Source organism: Rhagoletis zephyria, unplaced genomic scaffold (genome assembly GCF_001687245.7).
Source record: "Rhagoletis zephyria isolate East Lansing unplaced genomic scaffold, Rhagoletis_zephyria_1.1 Rzeph_scaffold_00101, whole genome shotgun sequence".
In the NCBI taxonomy this organism is placed as follows: domain Eukaryota; kingdom Metazoa; phylum Arthropoda; class Insecta; order Diptera; family Tephritidae; genus Rhagoletis; species Rhagoletis zephyria.
This window is the reverse complement of record NW_016157185.1, coordinates 116,344-136,324: the sequence shown is the minus strand read 5'-3', so window position 1 is coordinate 136,324 and position 19,981 is coordinate 116,344. Positions and strand designations below refer to the sequence as shown.

Here is a 19,981-nt window from a genome sequence, read left to right as displayed (position 1 = left end):
CACAAATCGGAGGAGAAGCTCGGCCAAATACTAACATGTGTGTATTTTTTTAACGTTATTTCTTTACTACTGAAATATTTATATGTTTTGAATTCCTTGGGAATTTTGTGGGATAAATTTTTAATATGTGGGTAATGGAGGGATTTTTTCCCGATTTTCGTGGGATTTTTTACAGAGAATATCTGACATCACTGTTGTGAGATGGTGAGAAGAGAGAAATAAACCGAAAAAATTAACATTTATATCAATTTAAATATTGATTGCAATAAAGCATATGATACTTTCAAAGAAATATATTTTTTATAGAGGAAATGTATAAGAAAGAAAAAAGATGAACACTTAAAAAGCATTTGTACTTTATCTTTAAAAAAAAATATATATATATATTTGAAGTGTACTATATTTTTTCAGATTTTTTTGAAAAAGTACTATACATTTCTTAGAAAATGTTGGCAACCCTAGTGGTGGCAGAGACAAAAAGAGACCAAAACCAGATTGCGCAGGTGAGGGGAAATATGTATAAGCTGATCGCAGCAAATTTGATGTCACACTTTCGATTGGCTTCAAATTTTTTTTATGGGTTCAATACATGAAATAAGCTAACACGTGTTCCAGGAATTTTTTTTCGCTTTTTTCTTTGGAGATATGATCTGTCAAAGTTTGCATTTTTTCGTGATCCTGACAAAAACAAACAAAAAACGTGGTTCAAAAAAATTGGGGTTTTTTAAGAACTATTTTTAAAATATTTTTCTTTATGACGAGATGACATATGACATATTCTACACAGCTCGCAGGTCAAGACGAAGGCGCTGGGCTGATCCTTTTTTTTAAGTTATATATTTAATTAAAATTGAGAAAGCATCAAAATTTTATAAACTGAAAATTCTATAAAATTCGCAATTATCGTAAATGAGAGCCAATCTGAAAAAGCGGAGGGCATATCCCTGTATCCGCCACTGTATCGATATTTTGTTATGATATACATACATATGTATATATGTACATATGTATGTATTCACAAACTGTAAATGGAAAAGACTTTGTTCAAATCACTGAAATTTACCATTTTACATGCAAAACACACACACATACATAAATGTACAGTGTGCACAAAGATTGAATACTATGTAGCAAATAAGATATTTGTACATGTAGTATTTTTAGGAAATTGTTAATTATCGCTTATTATGTTTCATTCAAGCCGAATAGATAAAGTAAAAATCGTTCATCTGTAATTGGATTAAATTCTTGGTAAAAAGCATCAAACTTTCTATTGTATGTTTGTATATAATTGTCCTTGTAAGCCAGATGCAAAATATAGCAGTAAGTAAGAAACGCAAAGGTTAAATAAGTTTATAATAAATTAAAAATATATATTGATTGAAAAAAGTTAAGGGAGTATAGCAAGATAAAATAAAACGGAATTAATAAAATAAATAAATGAAATATGTAAATAAAAAAAAACATGAATCGAAATCCAGCTATTGTTTTCTTGTAAGTTAGAAATGTTCCATCGTTATCATTGACATTCGGAAACAGGTTTTTAAAATATATGCCAATAATAATAATAATATATAGTGAACTTTTATCTCAAACTGGCGTGTCTCAAATGAGGAATTCATGTCAAATCACCGTCTAGAGGAAAACCAACTAGTTCTAGAGGAATCCTAGAAAAAAACTGGTATCTTTCTTTAATTTATATATATACAATGACGAGCAAAACTGTAACATGGTGTAACACTTTTTATTTCAGCCACCGCTATCTTTCCAAGTTCTAACGACTTTCCTACTTTTGTTGTATATTCTTATTGCTACACCCCTACTCCCTCTTGCATAACGATTTGAAGTCAATCCAACAACAATAAAAAAACCAGCAGACAAAAATATAAATAAAGGCAAATGTTACAGTTTTGCACACACTCTCAGTTTTACATTTTACAGTTATGTATATTTTACTTAGTTGGAAGTCAGATGACTTTTTTCTGTATTGTAATTTATTCAAGAAGCGATCACCAGTAAATAATATGGTTAACAAGGAAACATAAATGTAAATAATAGATTTACTGCGAAAAGGCGGGAACGCAGGAAAAGTGGTAAAAAATTGTGGAGTTTGCCACATGAAAATGTTAACACTGAGAAAAAATATAGCCTAAAGTGTTACTAAGGACAAAGGAAGTGTGTCAGAAAATATTACGGACCGAAATCTTGGGAACTTAGCAACAGGTAGCCATGCAGCCACTATTACAGAAGCGCTTAAGATATTCAAATTTAATGCAAATCAGCAGACAACGAGGCGAAGAATAGCCAGATTGAGGGCAAAGGCAGCATAAAAGAAAAAAAAACCATTTTGATCAAAATACATGTGCGAGTGGGGCAGCATTTTATTGGATCGCACGAAAACCAGACCGTTGCCGCTTGGGATATGGTGGGCAATAAACGCATTTTTAAGTTTCAATTATAAGTTGTTTGGCCTGACAAGACTAAATTAATCGCTTTCAATCAGATGACCGGGCATGGTATTGGATCAAGGACCCATATTAATCCCATGAGAATCATGTAAGGTAAACTGTGAATCACATTGGTCCGTCAATAATAATTTGGGGTTGTATTTCAAAGATGTTGTTGGTAAGTATGGAGATGATTCCACCTCATCTTCCTCTTGACAGCTGATAAAAAAGGATCAGTTGAAATGAATAGTCTCACCGCATGAATACCAATCGCACAATGGCCTATCAGAACTCCCATCACTAGCCCTTGAGAGATCATGTGTTTTAAAGTGCCCTATAAAAATATTTGCTGCCGCAGAGAAACGTCTTCTTTTCGTTTTTTATGTCACAAAATGGCCCGGTTTGCTTTAGCCCAATAGCAGTTCCTACTGCGAAAATTCCGCCTACAATATCCGCAGTCGGCGTGTTCAACATATGTATGTTAAGCGCCAGTGTAGGTGTTGTTCCTAATGCTCCACTAATTTCTATTTTACAAGTGCAGCCTTCTCGATTGAGTTCACCAGATAAGGGCTCAATGAAAAAATATTGGCTTAAATCTGGTTTCCTAGACCTAATGAATTAATTTGGGCGAGAGACTTCACCTTTTGCCGATAGTCCCCTACAGCAGTACAAGACAACCGAAACCTTTCGTACCCTTTCCTCAATGTTAGGCTTCCACGACAGCCGCCGTTGATCGCCGTTTTTAACAAAACCGAAGAGAGACCAATTGGCCTAAAATACCTAGGGCAAACACGTGCGCCTTTCCGACCTTCGGGATGGACGTAATACTGACTTCCCTCCAAGACTTGAGGATGTACCCGGTCCTCACACAGTTCGCATAAATAGGATCCAACCAATTGCACGACACCTTCAGAGGCCTTTGCAGCTGCGCAGGTATGATGCCATTGGTCCCCAGCGACTTTAATGGTTTGAACCATTATCGCCCAAGCCACGTGACGATCGCCCAGAAGATCGGAGAAGCGCAGGACCTGGAGGGAGATTCTGAAACCAGTTAGCGACAATTTTCGAATCGCGATCGCACTTTTTGACGCAAAAACATTTATATCATGCGTCAAAAAGTGCGATAGCGATCCGAAAATTGTCGCTTACTGGTTACAAAATCTCCCTCCTGATGTACAAAATATGGCAAAGAAGTACGAACTACAAGAGCGAAAAAGGAAGTACTGTACTTCCGAAAGAAGTACGGTTGGTCACATTAGCCAAAGCAGACCAGACACATGGGATTTCTTTATATGACGGCTGCAGCGCCATCCTTCTGCAAAACCATTGCTTATCATAAAATGAATACGCATTATGAATTTCAGCCAGGTTGTTTAAAAAATAAGGATTTTATAAATATCTCGACCATACAGCGGGTCCATTTTTAGCAAACGAATTCATCATACGGGTGGCTAACATCGCGAATTTGAACGAAATCGGTGAATAAATAAATATACTTATAAATGACTCGACTCCAGGGCCACCAAGCGAGTTTTCTAGTGGTTAGTCTATAGGTAATAGGACCATATGTGAAAGGTATGAACTTTGGATGAACCCTATTCAGTGCTTTTTAAGTTTAGTCCGAAGAACAAAGGCTGCTTTCATTTTATGTATATAGATGGGACAATCTATAACGAAAGTTATAAAAATTAAAATTTCAAACTTCAAAAATTTTTCAAAATTTTCACACAAAAATTTTACCCTTTCCCAAAAATTAAAAAAAGTAACAATTGCTCGATGCGATTTAGAAATCTAGGAGAAAACGGTTCCAAGTCGAATGATGCTTGCCTATCTATATTTAGGACGTTAGCATAAGGCGGTTCCAGAGATAGGCGATATAAGAAGTTAAGTTTGTATGTGAGGTGCCACGCCCCCAATCAGGACGTTAGCACAAGCGGTTCCAGATATGAGCGTAGGAAATGTTCAGTTTGTATGAGAGGTGCTACGCCCCCTTTTCCAAAAGCTCCCAGTTTTCGCCGTAAGTAGAGTATTTCCAATTTATTTATTTATTTATTTATTTATACTATGTGTAGATATCCATCATTCTCCTACTGTATAAGAACGTTAGGAATATCCCGGAGCAGAAGTGCGGCGGAGAGGAGCTAATAACCTGCATGCATCTATTATTGTTTAGAAAGGCGACCCCGCCATTCGCGCCAACTATCGCGTGATCAGCCTTCTAAGCATAGGTTACAAGGTCTTATCGACCGTATCGTGTGAAAGACTGAAGCCCACCGCCAATGAACTGATTGGGTCTTATCAGTGTGGCTTTAGACCTGGAAAATCCACCATAAACCAGGTATTCACAATACGCCAAATCTTGGCAAATACCCGCGAGAAAAAGATTGACACTCACCACCGATTTGTCGATTTCAAAGCCGCTTTCGATAGCACTTAAAGGAGTTGCCTATACGACGCGTTGTCTTAATTTGGCATCCCCTTGAAACTGACACGGCGGTGTAAAATGATGTTGAGCAATACCCCCAGCTCCGTCAGAATTGGAAACAACCTCTCTGAGCCGTTTTCTACCAAACGGGGTTTTATACAGGTCGAATTCCTTTTCATGTGATTTATTTAATCTGACGATGCAGAAGGTAATAAGAGCTGCAGAACTGAACTTCTCAGGAACAATTTTTTACAAACGCGTGCAATTGCTGACGTCACCGATTACATAGGCATCATCGGTTAGATAAGCAAGAAAAGCGACTGGGTATGGTGATAAACGAGGACAAGACGAAGTATCTCCTGTCATCAAGCAAATAGTCGGCGCATTCGCGCCTTGTCAACCACGTCACTGTTGATAGTTATAATTTCGAAAAAGTGTCGAATTTCGTTTACTTGGGAACCAGCCATAACACCGATAATAATATCGGCATCGAGATTGAACACAGAATCACCCTTGTCAAAAGTGCTACTTTGTCCTCTCTCGGCGTACGAAAACCACACTCTATACGTCACGCATCATATCCGTGTTGGTATATGGCGGAGAAGTATGGACAATAACGGATTGACGGGCCTTTACGCGTTGGCGACGACGAGTAATTCAGACAAGGAAATGATGAGCTTTACAACGACATAGACAGGTTGCCACAGAAGTTATTAAGAAAAAAATTTAAGAAGTGACCAAATTGTTTTGTAATATATTCTTAATGTGAATGGGGAAAGTAAAAAAATCTGAGCACTTTTTAGGTCCAGCAGAGTAGGAAAGAAATCGGAGTAAATCTACTCCGATCGGAGCAAAGTTCGGACGCTGCTTACGTACTGGGTTTCGGGCACACTGACGTTCCGGGCAAAGAGGAGGCCGACAGGCTTGCCAAAGAAGACACCCGGTCGGAAACTATGCTGTTAGAGGAGGTGCCTATTGTCCTCCAAGCGATTGAAGAGGAGCTGGATGATCCGAAAGGAGCAGAAGGCGTCGACCAAAACGCAAGGCTTCAAGGTGTTTAGGATTATGTGCGGAGCGTGTGACATAAAGCCCACAAAGTTTCTCTTATCCCTCAAGAGGGAGGATGCTAGGCTACTGATGGGTGTCCTAGCGGGACATTGCCTGTTGGCATCCCACGTCTTTAAACAGGCTCTGACTAATGATTAAATCTGCAGGAGAAGCAGAACGAAAGAGGAGAAGGTGGGGCATATACTATGTATAAATGTGTATTGAAATGGATGAGCTTCATACTGAAATAGCAATATTAAAGAAATATTATTTAAATAAAAGGTCATAGTGAGTTTTTTAATAGAATCACATATAAAAATGGCAACATTTTTAAAAATACTTAGAAAGAATTAACAAATTTGCCTAAAATTATTTCATTTCTGCTCTCTATTCCTTCAATTTCGGCATTCAGAGAAACAGTTTTTTCCATTACGAATGTGAAATGGCGAGATGAGAGAAACAAAGCGACTACATACCTCAATGCTACAAAAGGAGCTTTTGATTTATTTTAATTTAAATATTGATTACGATACTTTCAAAGGAATATATTTTTTATAGAGACAATACATAAGAAAGAAAAAATATGTATACTTTAAACGCGGTTTTACCTCTTGCTTTAAATAAAATACTATATATATTTGAAGTGTACTATATTTTTAAAGTTTTTTTTTTTGAAAAAGTACTATACATTTCTTAGAAAATTTTGGCACCCCTGGCAAGTGTCCTGCCCTCCTGCGGTTCAGTCCTCTGGGAGCAGGTAAAATAAGGTTTTCGAATTCGCCAAGAGGACTTATTCAATATTGCTCCTGGCGTTCAGAGATTAACTGTACAATAGGGTCGTCGCTTATCTGGTAATGCTATGGGTCTTACTTTTCCCTGCGAAACCACACGGTGGCTAGCCAGCTTACCTAACCTAACCTCACAATATTCGTGATTAAGTGATTACCATGCAATAAGCCGGCATTTATTAACCGGCATTAAATTATTAAGTATTCACAACTCTATGTATTTAAGGTAGTTTCATCGTTATAGTTCAGAACTTTTCTTACATGTGGTTGCTGTTGTGTTTTTCTCTCTGCGAGAGTTGTGAACTCAACAACAACAAACATTTTACTATGCTGTCGAAAAATACCATTTCATTACGCAAGTTTATTTATTTATGTATACTTAAAAACTTGCATTTTGATTTTAAATTAAGATTTAACAGCCGCATTTATTTTTCTTGAAGGTTGCGCAATAACAAAAAGTACGAACCGCTCATCCTGAATAGCTGCAAGAAATAAATAATAAATTTGCTCTTATTTATATGTGTATGCATGTGCGTTAAAAGTAAAAATATTCAACTTACAGCAATTAAAGTGGCCAAATTCATCAAAGTAAACCATGAAACCTCCAAGTGGAAGTTACGATGAGTTCGCAAAATCATCATACGAATAAGTTGTTTAAACTTTTCCGATTCTTCGTACCATTTAGACGTGTAAAATGAAAACGGAATTTGCTCGCTCTGTTTAATCGAGTAAACCATATTCGTAATTTTATTCATTCGTTTTCATAAATTAAATAATTCATTATTTTCTCACCACTGTAGTTAGCTGTTGGCCATTGTAACAATATATAACAATTTGGGTTCCACCGGCCGCAATGTACATTATCATTCGGATGAAGATTGTTATGCTTGATTCCTGGATGATTTTATGAAAGAAAAAAAAATGTCCGGTTGTTTATGTTTAATATGTTTTCAAGATTCTATATATATATTTACTCACTAAACCAAAACTCAATTCGAATAGAACGAAGCCATATATGATCAAGCTAAATACGAATTGGGATAGACTAATTTGCTTAAAAATTGTTTGAATTTGCTGCACGTAGCTGTGTTAATAAATAATATTATTATTTATACATACATATGTGGTATTCGTATATATTATTACATTGCTGTTCGCTGGTACGTGATAATGGTATATCGTAGATATTCAATACGCCTTTCGGGAGGTATCAGCGGTGATGTGGATCGTAACACTAGCAAGTTGAGAACCTTTATCAATCCGACAGCATGCTGGGATAATACTATGAAGACACCATCAAAACTTACGGCACCTTGGCGATTATTAAATACAAATTTTAAATAGTTAATATTTTGGCTGGTATTGAGACTGGTGAAGCGAATACATTTAACGAAGCGAATGGTTTGGCGAACACACATAAAATTTGCATTAGCATGTTCGCTTGTTCAATTTCTTTACATTAATTACACTGTGAGACAAATGGTAGGGGTCAGTGATCGGGAAGGGTTCAAACTACAGGGGAAAGTTATATCGGTAAAAAAGAAGTTATACGTGTCCCGGCGTTTCGCTGGGTCACGTCTAGGAATCGAGATGTATATATAACTATCATATAGGGGAAATTGTCACCTTTGGTGGTCTTTTTTTGACATAACTCGAGAACCACTACTCCGATTTTGCTCAAACAAATTAAAAAAAAATTAAAATTACAATTTTTTTAATCTGTTCATATAACGTTTTTCTATATAATCTGTGGTACTCGCCGTCGCCAACGCGTCTTTACGCAAAATCTTTCTCGCAAACAAACACTCCAAGAGCCGCCTAATCGGATGTTGTCATTGTCCATGCTTCTGCGCCATATACCAGCACGGGCATGATGAGTGACTTATAGAGCGTGGTTTTCGTACGTCGAGAGAGGACTTTACTCCTGAATTGCCTACTCAGTCCAAAGTAGCACTTGTTGGCAAGAGTGATTCTACGTTGGATTTCAATGCTGACATTATTATCGGTGTTAATGCTGGTTCCCAAGTAAACGAAATTCTCTACTTTCTACAGATGATGTCGATGTCATCGGCATAAGCCAGCAATTGCACGCTCTCGTAGTAAATTATTCCTGAGCGGTTCAGTTCTGCAGCTCTTATTATCTTCTCCAACATCAGATTAAAGAAGTCACATGAAAGGGAGTCGCCCTGTCTGAACGCGAACGGCTCGGAGAGGGCTTTCTCAATTCTTACGGAGCTGGTTGTATTGCTCAACGTCATTTTACACAGTCGTAAGAGTTTTGAGGGGATGCCAAATTCAGACATAGCGGCGTACAAGCAACTCCCTTTAGTGCTTTCAAAAGCGGCTTTGAAGTCAACAAATAGGCCATAAATTACAAAAACAAAGTGAAAGAGCTTCTCAAACAAATTAGAAACATTTTTTTTAGATTTAAGTTGTTGAAAAGTAATGCATATCAAAATCCCGGGATTGTGATAACGACATGCCGAAAATCGCGGGATCATAAAAAAGCTCAAAAAACGAACATCCCTAGTAAACGATTTAAAACGATTGAGTAAAACTATTGTTTATCTCTGGGTACGCCGGCCGCATGTAATCAGGTAAAAGTAAAAGTAAAAAAGGGATATTTGTATAATATTCGCATAATATATCTTATATCTTAAATATAATCTTATATACATATGTATGTATATCTTATGTTTAATCAAACTATACTCACACATTCCAGCAATATACACAGCACTGCCGCTCAAGAACATTTCCAAGTGATAGTAGGGGAATGTCATGCCCTTGTTTTCCCAGAACGAATATAAAGCAGGAAAGGCTAAAAAATTTGAAAATAAGAAATAACTATATATGTATTACTTTTGTATATTAGTTTACTCAAATTAGATTGGAAAATTGGTCATGTGCCTATTTTTTATTTGTTAAATATCGTGAGGGTAGACACTAGGGATGTTAAACTTCATTTTTAAGGCTCAGATATTTGTGGGATCACAGCGGGCAGCAAAACAATATAAGAAGCTTTTTTGTAGATGCTATTATCTATTCCATGTGCCTTGGAGCCTAGTGTTTTTCTGGCAGAAAAGGTTGAAAATAATCATGAGTATCCGATCACATTTATATGTGTCTGTGTGGGATGTCTCTTAACCCAGCCAGCAAAATCATCGTAAACAAGCTCGTAATTGGATATTTTCTCGAAGAAAAACCGGATTAAAAATCGTTTATGATAGCCGTTTACGACTCTTTTTCGAGCACTTTTTCTCTTTAAATTGTGCATCGCCTACGAACAGTCGTAAACGGATCGAAAAAGCATTCGTATGCGAATATTTTTACGTCCGTTTTTTAATTGTAAACGAGTCTCGTAAACAATTAATTTACGTTAGAAAAGCGTTTTTTACACTGCTTTATCTACTGTTTTTGAATGCTAAAAATAAAGGCAATTAATAAATTCAAATTATTGTAGCTATTTTATTGAATGGAATTATAATTAATAACTATTTATAGTGCCGGATCAAAGTATTGGCACAGAGAATTTTTCGCAATGTATGCAAAGTTTTTTACTTGAATTTCTTTTCGCACATTTTTTTTTTTTTAAATATAGTTAGTATGAAGACCTACTTTCAAATCAGATTTTTGAGAAAAATTCTAAATATCCAGTTTTATATCCTATTATATTTTAGTATAACATAGTGCAAGCTTGAAGTTGCCAGAAAACCGCGTTGATTTTTGGCAATTTTTTTACGCAGTTTCTTCCATGCAAATTATGTGCGACATTTTTTTCTTGTATGGAAGAAACTGCGTATAAAAAATTGCCAAAAAACAAAGAGGTTTTCTAGCTATAAAACTGCATACTTAGAATTTTTCTAAAAAATCTGATTTGAAAGTAGAACTTCATATTAGCTATATTTTTATAAAAAAACAATTAGAGAAGAAATCAGAATAAAAATCTTTGGATTCATGGCGAAAAATTCTCTGTGCCAATATTTTTTCCCGGCACTGTATATGTGAAGATATTTTCAGATAAATAAATATTAACAAAACTATCTATTAACAAATTAACAATTAAATAAGAGGGGTTTAATATATATTATAAAGTAGCTGAATTTATTTTTTATCTTTTTTGCCGATAGGCTGGCAATTTTTTTTTGCCGGTCGTGTGCATATTGGAAGTGCTTCTTTGAAACGGAAATAAAAACTTCTTCGTCGGAGTTAAATTTTTGACGACAAGCACCTAAGAAAATAAAGTGAAAGATTAAACTCCATTGGAAATCGGAAAATTTAATTAAGTAAAAAGTGGTAATAAATAATATTATTATCCGTACTTCTTATTGCCGCAGTCGTTGCCAAACCAATAGCGCTGCTTTTGGTACCAGTTCCCTTCCACGAGAAAAGTTCTGCTACCTCATCTGTAATAATTTTCCGCCAGCACGTTCTTAAATATTTATCTACATTTAAAATATTTATAGCTTCGAGTTCAGAAACCTATAAAGTGTTTAAAGAATGCAATAAAAATTATTTTATTATGATTAATTTATGTTTTTAGTTACCAATAATTACTGACAAATTACTGCAAGCCTCTTTATATTATATTTTTTTGTTTTATCGTTTACGAGCTTTTCTCTAACTTTTTTGGCGATACGAGAATTCCTCGTAAAACATAATGTTCGTAAAATGTACGTTTTCTTGCTGGCTGGGAACTTAAAAAGTGAATAATGGGTCATATATAAAGTCTTCGTGTATTTTTGTCCTATCTGTTGTTGATGTCCATTAGGCAACACGAATTGAATTGCATCATACTGAAAGGTGCTATGAGTGAACCCAGGAGTGATTTGCTCGATTCCGTTGCGTAAAGGTTAGTGTCAATGACGCAAGAGAGCAAGATACTCAAAGAAACTCGAGAGGATTATACTTACGGTGACCAGATTTCTGTGAACAAAAATCGGGACATCGAATCCAAATAAAATTTTTTTTTTATCAAAAAAGAAGACATCTTCTAATACAGTTTTATTTAAGACAAACAAAAGAAAGAAAAAAATTGAAAAAGTTTTGCCTATTAAATTTTCGTATAATGAAGTGTATATTTCGAAGTAGCTTGGACTTACCGTTGACTTTCGATAACTTTTTGTTCGCGCATTTTCTTGAATATAAAGTACTAGCAGACCCGGCGAACTTCGTCCCGCCCAAAATTTTTATATATTTTATTGAAACTTTTTAGTCCAACATTTTCATTAACAATTCACGTTTACGATTTTCATTGGCACATTTGTCTACTAAGATTAAGGTTTGGTGGTCATTTGCCGCTTTAAATAACCTAAGGAAAGTGTTATATCCGGAAGAAGTTCTTGAAATTCTCCAGTTGTGCGGCATTTCATAGCACGGTTATTCGCAAAGCGAAATAAATTTTTTCCTCTTCACTCTCTGGCGGCAACAATGACCCGGTTCAATAGTGAATGTCCTAGAAGCTTTACAGTATAGTAGGTGGCAATTTCAAAATGAGGCGAATCATTGTTCTACAGAAATGCAATAACATATATTTATTTCAGACGAAATACCTTAAAGGCTTAAACGCATAAAATATTGGAAAATCACTATCATTGGGCCATTCGTAACAAGGAGAGTTCGATATACTCAGTGGTGCAACAGGTCGATTTAATCTGACATTCACGGCACCTTTTCTCACTCACGGGCGATTTTTAGTAATAACTCAACTACAGCGCCACTTGGCAGCACGTTTTTGCAACAGCATTGCATACATATTTAAAACATTAGCCAAATCGGATCATAAATAAGATTTTTAGTAATAACTCAACTACAGCGCCAACTGTCGGATTAAATTGTGAAACTAAACCATCCAGAGACCCACTCAATACACAAAAAGTTTCGTTGAAATCCGTACAACCATTTAGGAGGGGATCACTCACAAACACACCTACAGAAAATAAAAAAATTCATTCAAAGATAGCTAAAGGTCGGTACGTTTGTAGGCCTCACACCCCTTTTCAAATAGCCCGAATTTTCTCCATGAGTATGGGCTTGATTTCAACTATATACATATCTCCATACGAAGTTCCAGTACTGTACCATGAACACTTCCAAAGATAGGCAGTATGAAAAATTCGGTTTGTATGGAAGATGCCACGCCCCCTTTTCCAATAGTTCCAATTTTTCTCCAAGAGTATGCGATTTATTTCGTTCATCTCCATACAAAACTCTAGAACTCTACCAAAAAATTTCCAGAGATAAGCAGTATGAAAAATTCGGTTTGTATGGGAGATGTCACACCCCTTTTTACAATAGCTAAAATTTTTCTCCAAGGGTATGCGATTGATTTCGTATATCTCCATTCCAAGTTCCAGAACTCTACCATGCACACTTTCAGAGATATGTAGCATGAGAAATTCGGTTTGTATGGGAAGTGCCACGCCCCCTTTACATATAGATTTTTTTAGCCTAAAACCATCCTTGGGACACGTGCGGCAGGTGGCAGTTTCAAAAAAATCGGTTCAGCTGCTCTCGAGCCTTGCGAAAACTAACAAACGGCTTTCTAAATATATATTAGTTATATTTTGACAGTATCCGTTGTTTCTGATTGGCGCAAAAAAATCTTGCCTAGTGACGAATTCGCCCCTTGATATTGTTGTTACTTAGAGCTATTTATATTCGAAATTGCATGAAAATTGGAAAATAGGAATCTATAAGCTTATCCAGGCAAAAAGCTACCTACGCACAGTGTATCATTTCCATATTCTAGAAAAGATTAATTCCATTATTATGTGTCGCCAAATTTGAAAACAACGTCAAGAATGTTTTTAAAAATGCCTGATAAATACGAAACAATAACAGCTAAACAATTTTAATCAAAGTGTATGGCGGGACGGGGTTTGATTTGGAAAATTACCGAGCACAATAATATTTAAACTTTTATATTTGAAACTGAATCTCAATGTTTATTTTTTCGGTGTTATGTGATTTATGCAACAATTACTAAAATACCATTTTGGTCTTATTTGCTTGGGTATGTTCTTTTTAATGAATATACATTTTTGGGATTTTAGTAAACTAGGACTGAGTATTCCATGTTAAAGTAAAACGATGTTAACTTAAATTTATTTTTAGCAATTTATTAATTTCATTAGACCCGCAAACTCGTTATCCGCCACTATTTGATAAAGTTTGTATCTCAGTTTATTTGCCACTCCTCTTAGACTTTAAACAACATAATTTTAGCTGCTGGAAAGTGCAGGTTTTGATGAAATTTTCTTTTTTCTGGCCTACTGGGAATTTCATTTTCTTCGAGTAATTCATTTGCATTTTATCTCGACCGAGACAAATTCTTATATTTTCGTTTTGAATAGAGAAAGCCTGATTCATTACCTTCCCAATGGTATCCCATTTTTGTAAATAGAGTAAGAAATATTGAACTTATAACGGAATTTTGTTGACCCAACTTGACTTTTTTATCGATATTTTCCACGCCCATAATTAAAAAAAAAATATTTATTTATTTTAAGTCGATTTCTGTCAGTTTATAATTTCTTGTTATAGGGAAATTCTAAATATCAATTTTGGGCATTTTAGCCTTTGTAGTTAGTTAAATATTTCAGTTTTTGCATTTTTAAAAATTTGCAGTTATATAATAGGGTGGCATGACAGTAACTATAAATTACCAATTTTTTGTAAAAAGCTTCGCCTATCTTATAACGTACCTTGGGCAAAATTTCATTAATCTATCTTCAATAGATTTCGAATTACAGAATTAAAAGCAGCTAGATGGGTCAAATCTTACACTGTGCTACGTACCGAATTTTAAGCAAATCGGACCATAGATACGATTACTTCGAACAGATCGGTCCCGGGTCCACTTCTCGGACAAAGTGGATCATATATGCTAATATATGCTAAAAAGCTACCTACGTACCGCAAATCGGACCATAAATACGATTTTTTCGAATAGATCAGTCCCTGGTCCACTTCTCGGAAAAAATGGACCATATATTCTAATATACGCTAAAAAACTACTTACGTACCGAATTTTAAGCAAATCGGACCATAAATGCGATTTTTTGGAATAGATCGGTCCCTGGTCCACTTCTCGGAAAAAATTGATCACATATGCTAATACATGCTAAAAAGCTACCTGCGCACCGAATTTTAAGCAAATCGGACCGTAAATTCGATTTTTTCGAATAGATCGGTCCCTGGACCACTTCCCGGAATAAATGGGTCATATATGCTAATATATGCTAAAAAGCTACTTACGTACTAAATTTTAAGCAATTCGGACTATAATAAGATTTTTTCGAATAGACCGGTCCCTGGTTCACCTACCCTAAAAAAAGTAAAATTTTCTTAGCCTAAAACTTGGTGGTTACCGAAGGCTATTTGTATACAAAATTTCATGAAAATCGGACCAGCCGTTCGCGAGATTACCTGTTACAAAAAAAGGGACTTCTCTTTATATAATTAGTATAGAGTATAGATATAGATTAGTATAGATATAGATATAGATTTTACGTTGGCAGTGGTTTGATATTAATCGCTTGAAGATGGGTCGCAAAAAAATGTTTTCCTGTGGGAATATTAGTTGCGTTCCAGGGGCCACGATATTCACGATTTACAGTTTTTTTTCGCAGGAAAGCGTTAGGTGCCAAAATAAACTGTAAGTCCAACCACTTTTATGAGAAGGCAAGTGAGCTTGTTTTTTGTCAAGCATAACGCGAGACGGTTGATAGTCTCCATGGCGCTTTACATTTAAAAATTAAATATAATTATGGAAAAGTTTATGTGAATAAATTAAGTGAAGAAAAAATAACTAAAATATTACGAATAGTTGAAAAAATACATATCATTGAAGGTTGATATAGCGTGCGGCCTTGATCGGGCTTTGTTATGTCCAATTAATTAAAAATAATGAACTAAAAATTTACACTTTGAGAATTGTAGAAATAAAAAGAAAACACGCGGCTGATAATATCAAATGAGAAACAGAAAAAGTTTTGGACAGATTCACTATTGATTTAAAACAAATTTACACAATAACGACCGACAATGGACGAAATTTAGTAAAAATGACAGATCTATTATCTGAATACACTGAGGGAAATAATGCATAGTAAAAATGAATACTTTATATTTGATTATCGTTTAAAAATGTTCGTAATTAAAAATAATATTTTCCTTTTTTGACTGTTCACATCTGAGTATGTATGTATATGTAAAAACTGTGACAGACCGTTTTGCCAGATTTTTTTTGTAGCGCATTCCCATATCGAGCTTCAGTTATCCCCAAAAAATCCTCATTAGTATCCTAAATCCCCTTAAGTATAAAATAAAAAAATATGTATTGTTATTTCTGTTAGTTCATTTTAATTAGAGTTTTGAATACTTTTTGGTTACAAATTTTCACAGATTTATATGTGTTCATATTTATGTGATCATTTAGTGATTTATTTTTTATGGTTTTTGGAGACTAAGGTTCCTCTTCCCATTGCTGTCTGTAAATTCCTCAAATTAGTATGTTTTTTGTGCGCTTGCCACTTTGTAAATTTCTTTTTACACTAAATAAAGAACCGACAATGTTGGCGCAAGGAAATCAGAAATAAATGTAGTTCATTCGGTGAATGCGAATCACAGCGTTCCTTTTACAATTTGGTGTAATGAAGTGAGAGAAAATTGTTTGTTCAGCGAAAGCCAATCAAAGCAGACATTTGCGCCGAATAATGCTTTTACAAAGAAAATTTTTGTTTGAGAAATTTTTAAGGGCAGGCAATAAAACATATGTATTTTAATTTCAATATGAAAATTTTAGATCAAATAAAAATCCCCATAAAATCCCCACATCCCCAAACCCGCACATCTGGCACCACTGGTGACAGACGATAAAGCTTATGCATACGGTGACCATCCGTCCTTTATTTTAAAGGACAGTCCTTTATTTTAACCCCCTGTCCTCTATAATTTTTTCAAAATAAAGGACGCCTTTTGTCCTTTATTTTTTAAACTGTCCTTTAAATCGGCTCTGCATTTTCCAGAGGTAAATTTTTAAACGCAGAATATGAGAAATAAAAATGTTCCTTATAAATCATAATGAAAACTTTCGCCAGTTTTTTTCGCACCCCACTTAAGAGAGAACCCCTTTTTCCCCTTTTTTAATCGGTAATCTTTGTACAATCTATAAAGCACTGGGAAAGTTGTGCCCAGGATCGTGTTGAACGCTGAGTTTCCACTGAAAGAGAACAATAAACCCCCTGGTGCGCAGTGGTTCAAAACTGGCATTAATTTACTTCATTTTTCACTTAGTTTTATTTTTATTTTTTCAAGAGACCAGTTGAGCCTGATTACTGAATTTAAATTTGATTATATTAAATTTTTTAGTGCAAAATGCAGAAAATGTAGCAATTTTGCATAAAATTTATTCTCCTGTTCCATTTAATAAATGTTATATAACAAAAACTAGTTCAAAACAATTGTATGGTTCTCCCGAAACAAAACAATACACAAAATTGGCTGAAAAATGAAGGCTCCGGTGGATTATGAACATCGAATTCCAATTTTGAACCACTTCGTGCTGGCTTCGTGCAGTATGAATTATGGTAAACGCATTTTAGTAGCAAAGGATGGCGAAGTCTTTGAAAAGGATTTGGCTTCATTTTTCGCTACAGCAGGGGAACTTATACAATTAAATAATATAATTAACTGGTAAATATTTGATTTAAATTGCGATATGGGCAAGATAATTTTATCATACAAGTTATATGTACGTATTCCCAAATCATTTTGGAAAAGATGTCTTTTATTCTACGTTGGTTAATATGGTCACCGTAATTATAATGCACTTGATCAAAAGATCCTTACGAATTCGCCGCGATTTGTTACGATTCGCACCGTGCATTATAACCAAGGTATAACCTTGTATTATTGAATCATGATTCATGAAAGCAGTTCACCATTTATCCTCGGTCAACGCGCACGCGCCCTCTTCAAATAAGTAATTGGAAAATCCTTTTATTTCGAATTATACTATATGAGAGGAAGGCGTGCTTATAGTCCGATTTCACCCGTTTTCAGTATCAACCTACCTTGGATAAAGGGCAACCTTTATACCAAATTTTTTTGAGATATCTCAATTTATGTTTGAGTTTACGTGTACACGGACAGAACGACGGATGGACAGACATGGCTAAATCGGTTCTATACTATTATTCTGAGAAGCGGTTCTTATTCCTGCAAATCCATTAGCTCCAGCATATCACGCCATATATGTATTGTTTAAAAAGCGCGATGAGTCTATTAGCGCATAATTGAGCCGTTTATTTTGAAAGTGACATAAGTCACTTCATTCCTCTTGTGCTTAAATAACCGGCTATTTGTAATCGAATGCATCTGTAAATGGCTTTATCGTCATAAACTAACGACAAAACCTCCACCCCTTCGTTGATGAAGTTGAACGATAAACCGGCACGTTTAAATACAAGTAGCCGGTAATTTAAGCACTAGATTTGTGAAGTTACTTATGCCACATTCAAAATAAAAGCCCATTTATCAAATTTAGGACTGATGCTACAAAATTATTTTTTTTTTATACCTAAATCTCTAAATAAAACCATGTCATTCTAAAGTGGCATAGCCAACTGTCCAAAAATGGAAAGAATTTCGAATTAAAAATCGGATGTCTCGTCCCTTTTTCCTTATCCCGTTTCTGGACGTTTTCCCAAAAAAGTACAGAAATTTATGACCATATTCTCATGCGTTTTCGTTGTGCACTTCACATATGTTTTTTTAGATATAAAAAAATATATAAAAATTTTACCCTGTATCTACTTCGGAGACACGAAAAAGTTTTTATAACGTTTTTTTTTTTTGCCTCAGACCCAAATCAAACCTGGGATCTCGAGGAAACTATCAAATAACAGCAAACGCCTATTCACACTCATCTAGAGTTATGTAAACACATGTGCAAATGTTCAGTTTGAATAGAAATCTTTTGAGACGTTTTGCGGAGACTTAAAATCATAGCAAATGGAAATGGGCTTTTTCCTGATAAGAAAAATGTGTAGAAAACTCACCGTCCGCCAAACGTAGTCTCCAAAGTTCTAAATAAGTACACTCACAAGGGAAATAGAAAACTTAAACAAAATTGCATTTTATAAATCTCAATAAAACTAATTCAAAGCTTAAGTATAAGTCCCTCAGAATGGCGAGAAAGTCAGTATCAACGATAAACTTATGAATAACATGATGGATAACGTTTTGTACTTACGCAGAATATGTTTGTAGTTGGGTGTTTGCTTTAGCTGATTGTAGAGATTTACAAATAACGCAGCAAAAAAGTAGTTGCACACAATCGCCAAACAACAAGAGAAATAAAACAATATTTGCCGACGAGTGGTGCGCCAAATGTCAGTCATTATATTATCGATCTCTTGCTTCAATTGGTATTTTACGGGGAAATCTATAAAAAAATTAAAAAAATACAACAATAGAACTAATGAGAACATCTCTCAGATATTGCTGATGTCAAACCGTGTTGAAATATTTCTATTTTATGTATTAGGTCGTGGGTTAAAGCCTGTTCCAGTAGACGGTAAAATGTTCTTTGCCTTAACAGATAGTACACCATTTTGAAGATCGAAATTAGAGTCTGCAAAGCAGTGCAAACAGTCTGGGAAGATAATTTTAATTATTAAGTAAGTACCGAACAAATTTTTATGTAAAACAAGCAAACCTCAGCTAAGAGAGGAATGCTATCGAAATTTCTCTGGAGGTAGCACCAATGGGCGTACAAGGACAGCGTGCTACTCACTACCAAAATCACATTAACGCTTCAATGCACAAATAAGTTATTATTTAAGTTTATTAATAAAAAAAAAAACATATAGTCTTGTTCTATTCATTGCACTTACATTCTCAACGATTCTTTGAATTTACTGGGTGCGGTCAAATTAACGCCTAATCCATAAGAAACTCCAAATAGCACTTTTATTGAATTAAAATTACGTTCACGAACTTCGGCCAATTTGTCTAAAATCATTATTTTGTCTTAAATATAGCAACTGTTGTTTGGTTTGTGTAGCTGAATAACTTAAGTTAAAATTAATTGCTGCACACTTCATCTTAAATACTAGTTGTTCAAAGTAATGAAGTGATGTCCGAGTATGCGCTGCGTAAGCTTCTGCGTACAATATTAATTGCTTAATTGATACCTTGGAATATAGGGGGACTTGCCATGATTTAAAATGTAATTAATATGCACACCCTCGAGTGATTTGGCTAAG

General features: G+C 35.0%; 1 protein-coding gene across 1 annotated transcript; it reads right to left on the bottom strand.

The window, feature by feature from the left end:
- Positions 1-7,132: 7,132 nt before the first annotated feature.
- Or63a (Odorant receptor 63a) lies at positions 7,133-19,737 on the bottom strand. Its single transcript, XM_017632856.1, has 8 exons — positions 19,635-19,737; positions 18,967-19,158; positions 9,424-9,528; positions 7,854-8,019; positions 7,686-7,791; positions 7,500-7,601; positions 7,268-7,423; positions 7,133-7,189 (listed from the first exon to the last, which is right to left on the bottom strand). The coding sequence occupies exons 1-8, from the start codon at positions 19,735-19,737 to the stop codon at positions 7,133-7,135; spliced, it is 987 nt and encodes a 328-aa protein (XP_017488345.1).
- Between the last annotated feature and the right edge of the window lie 244 nt (positions 19,738-19,981).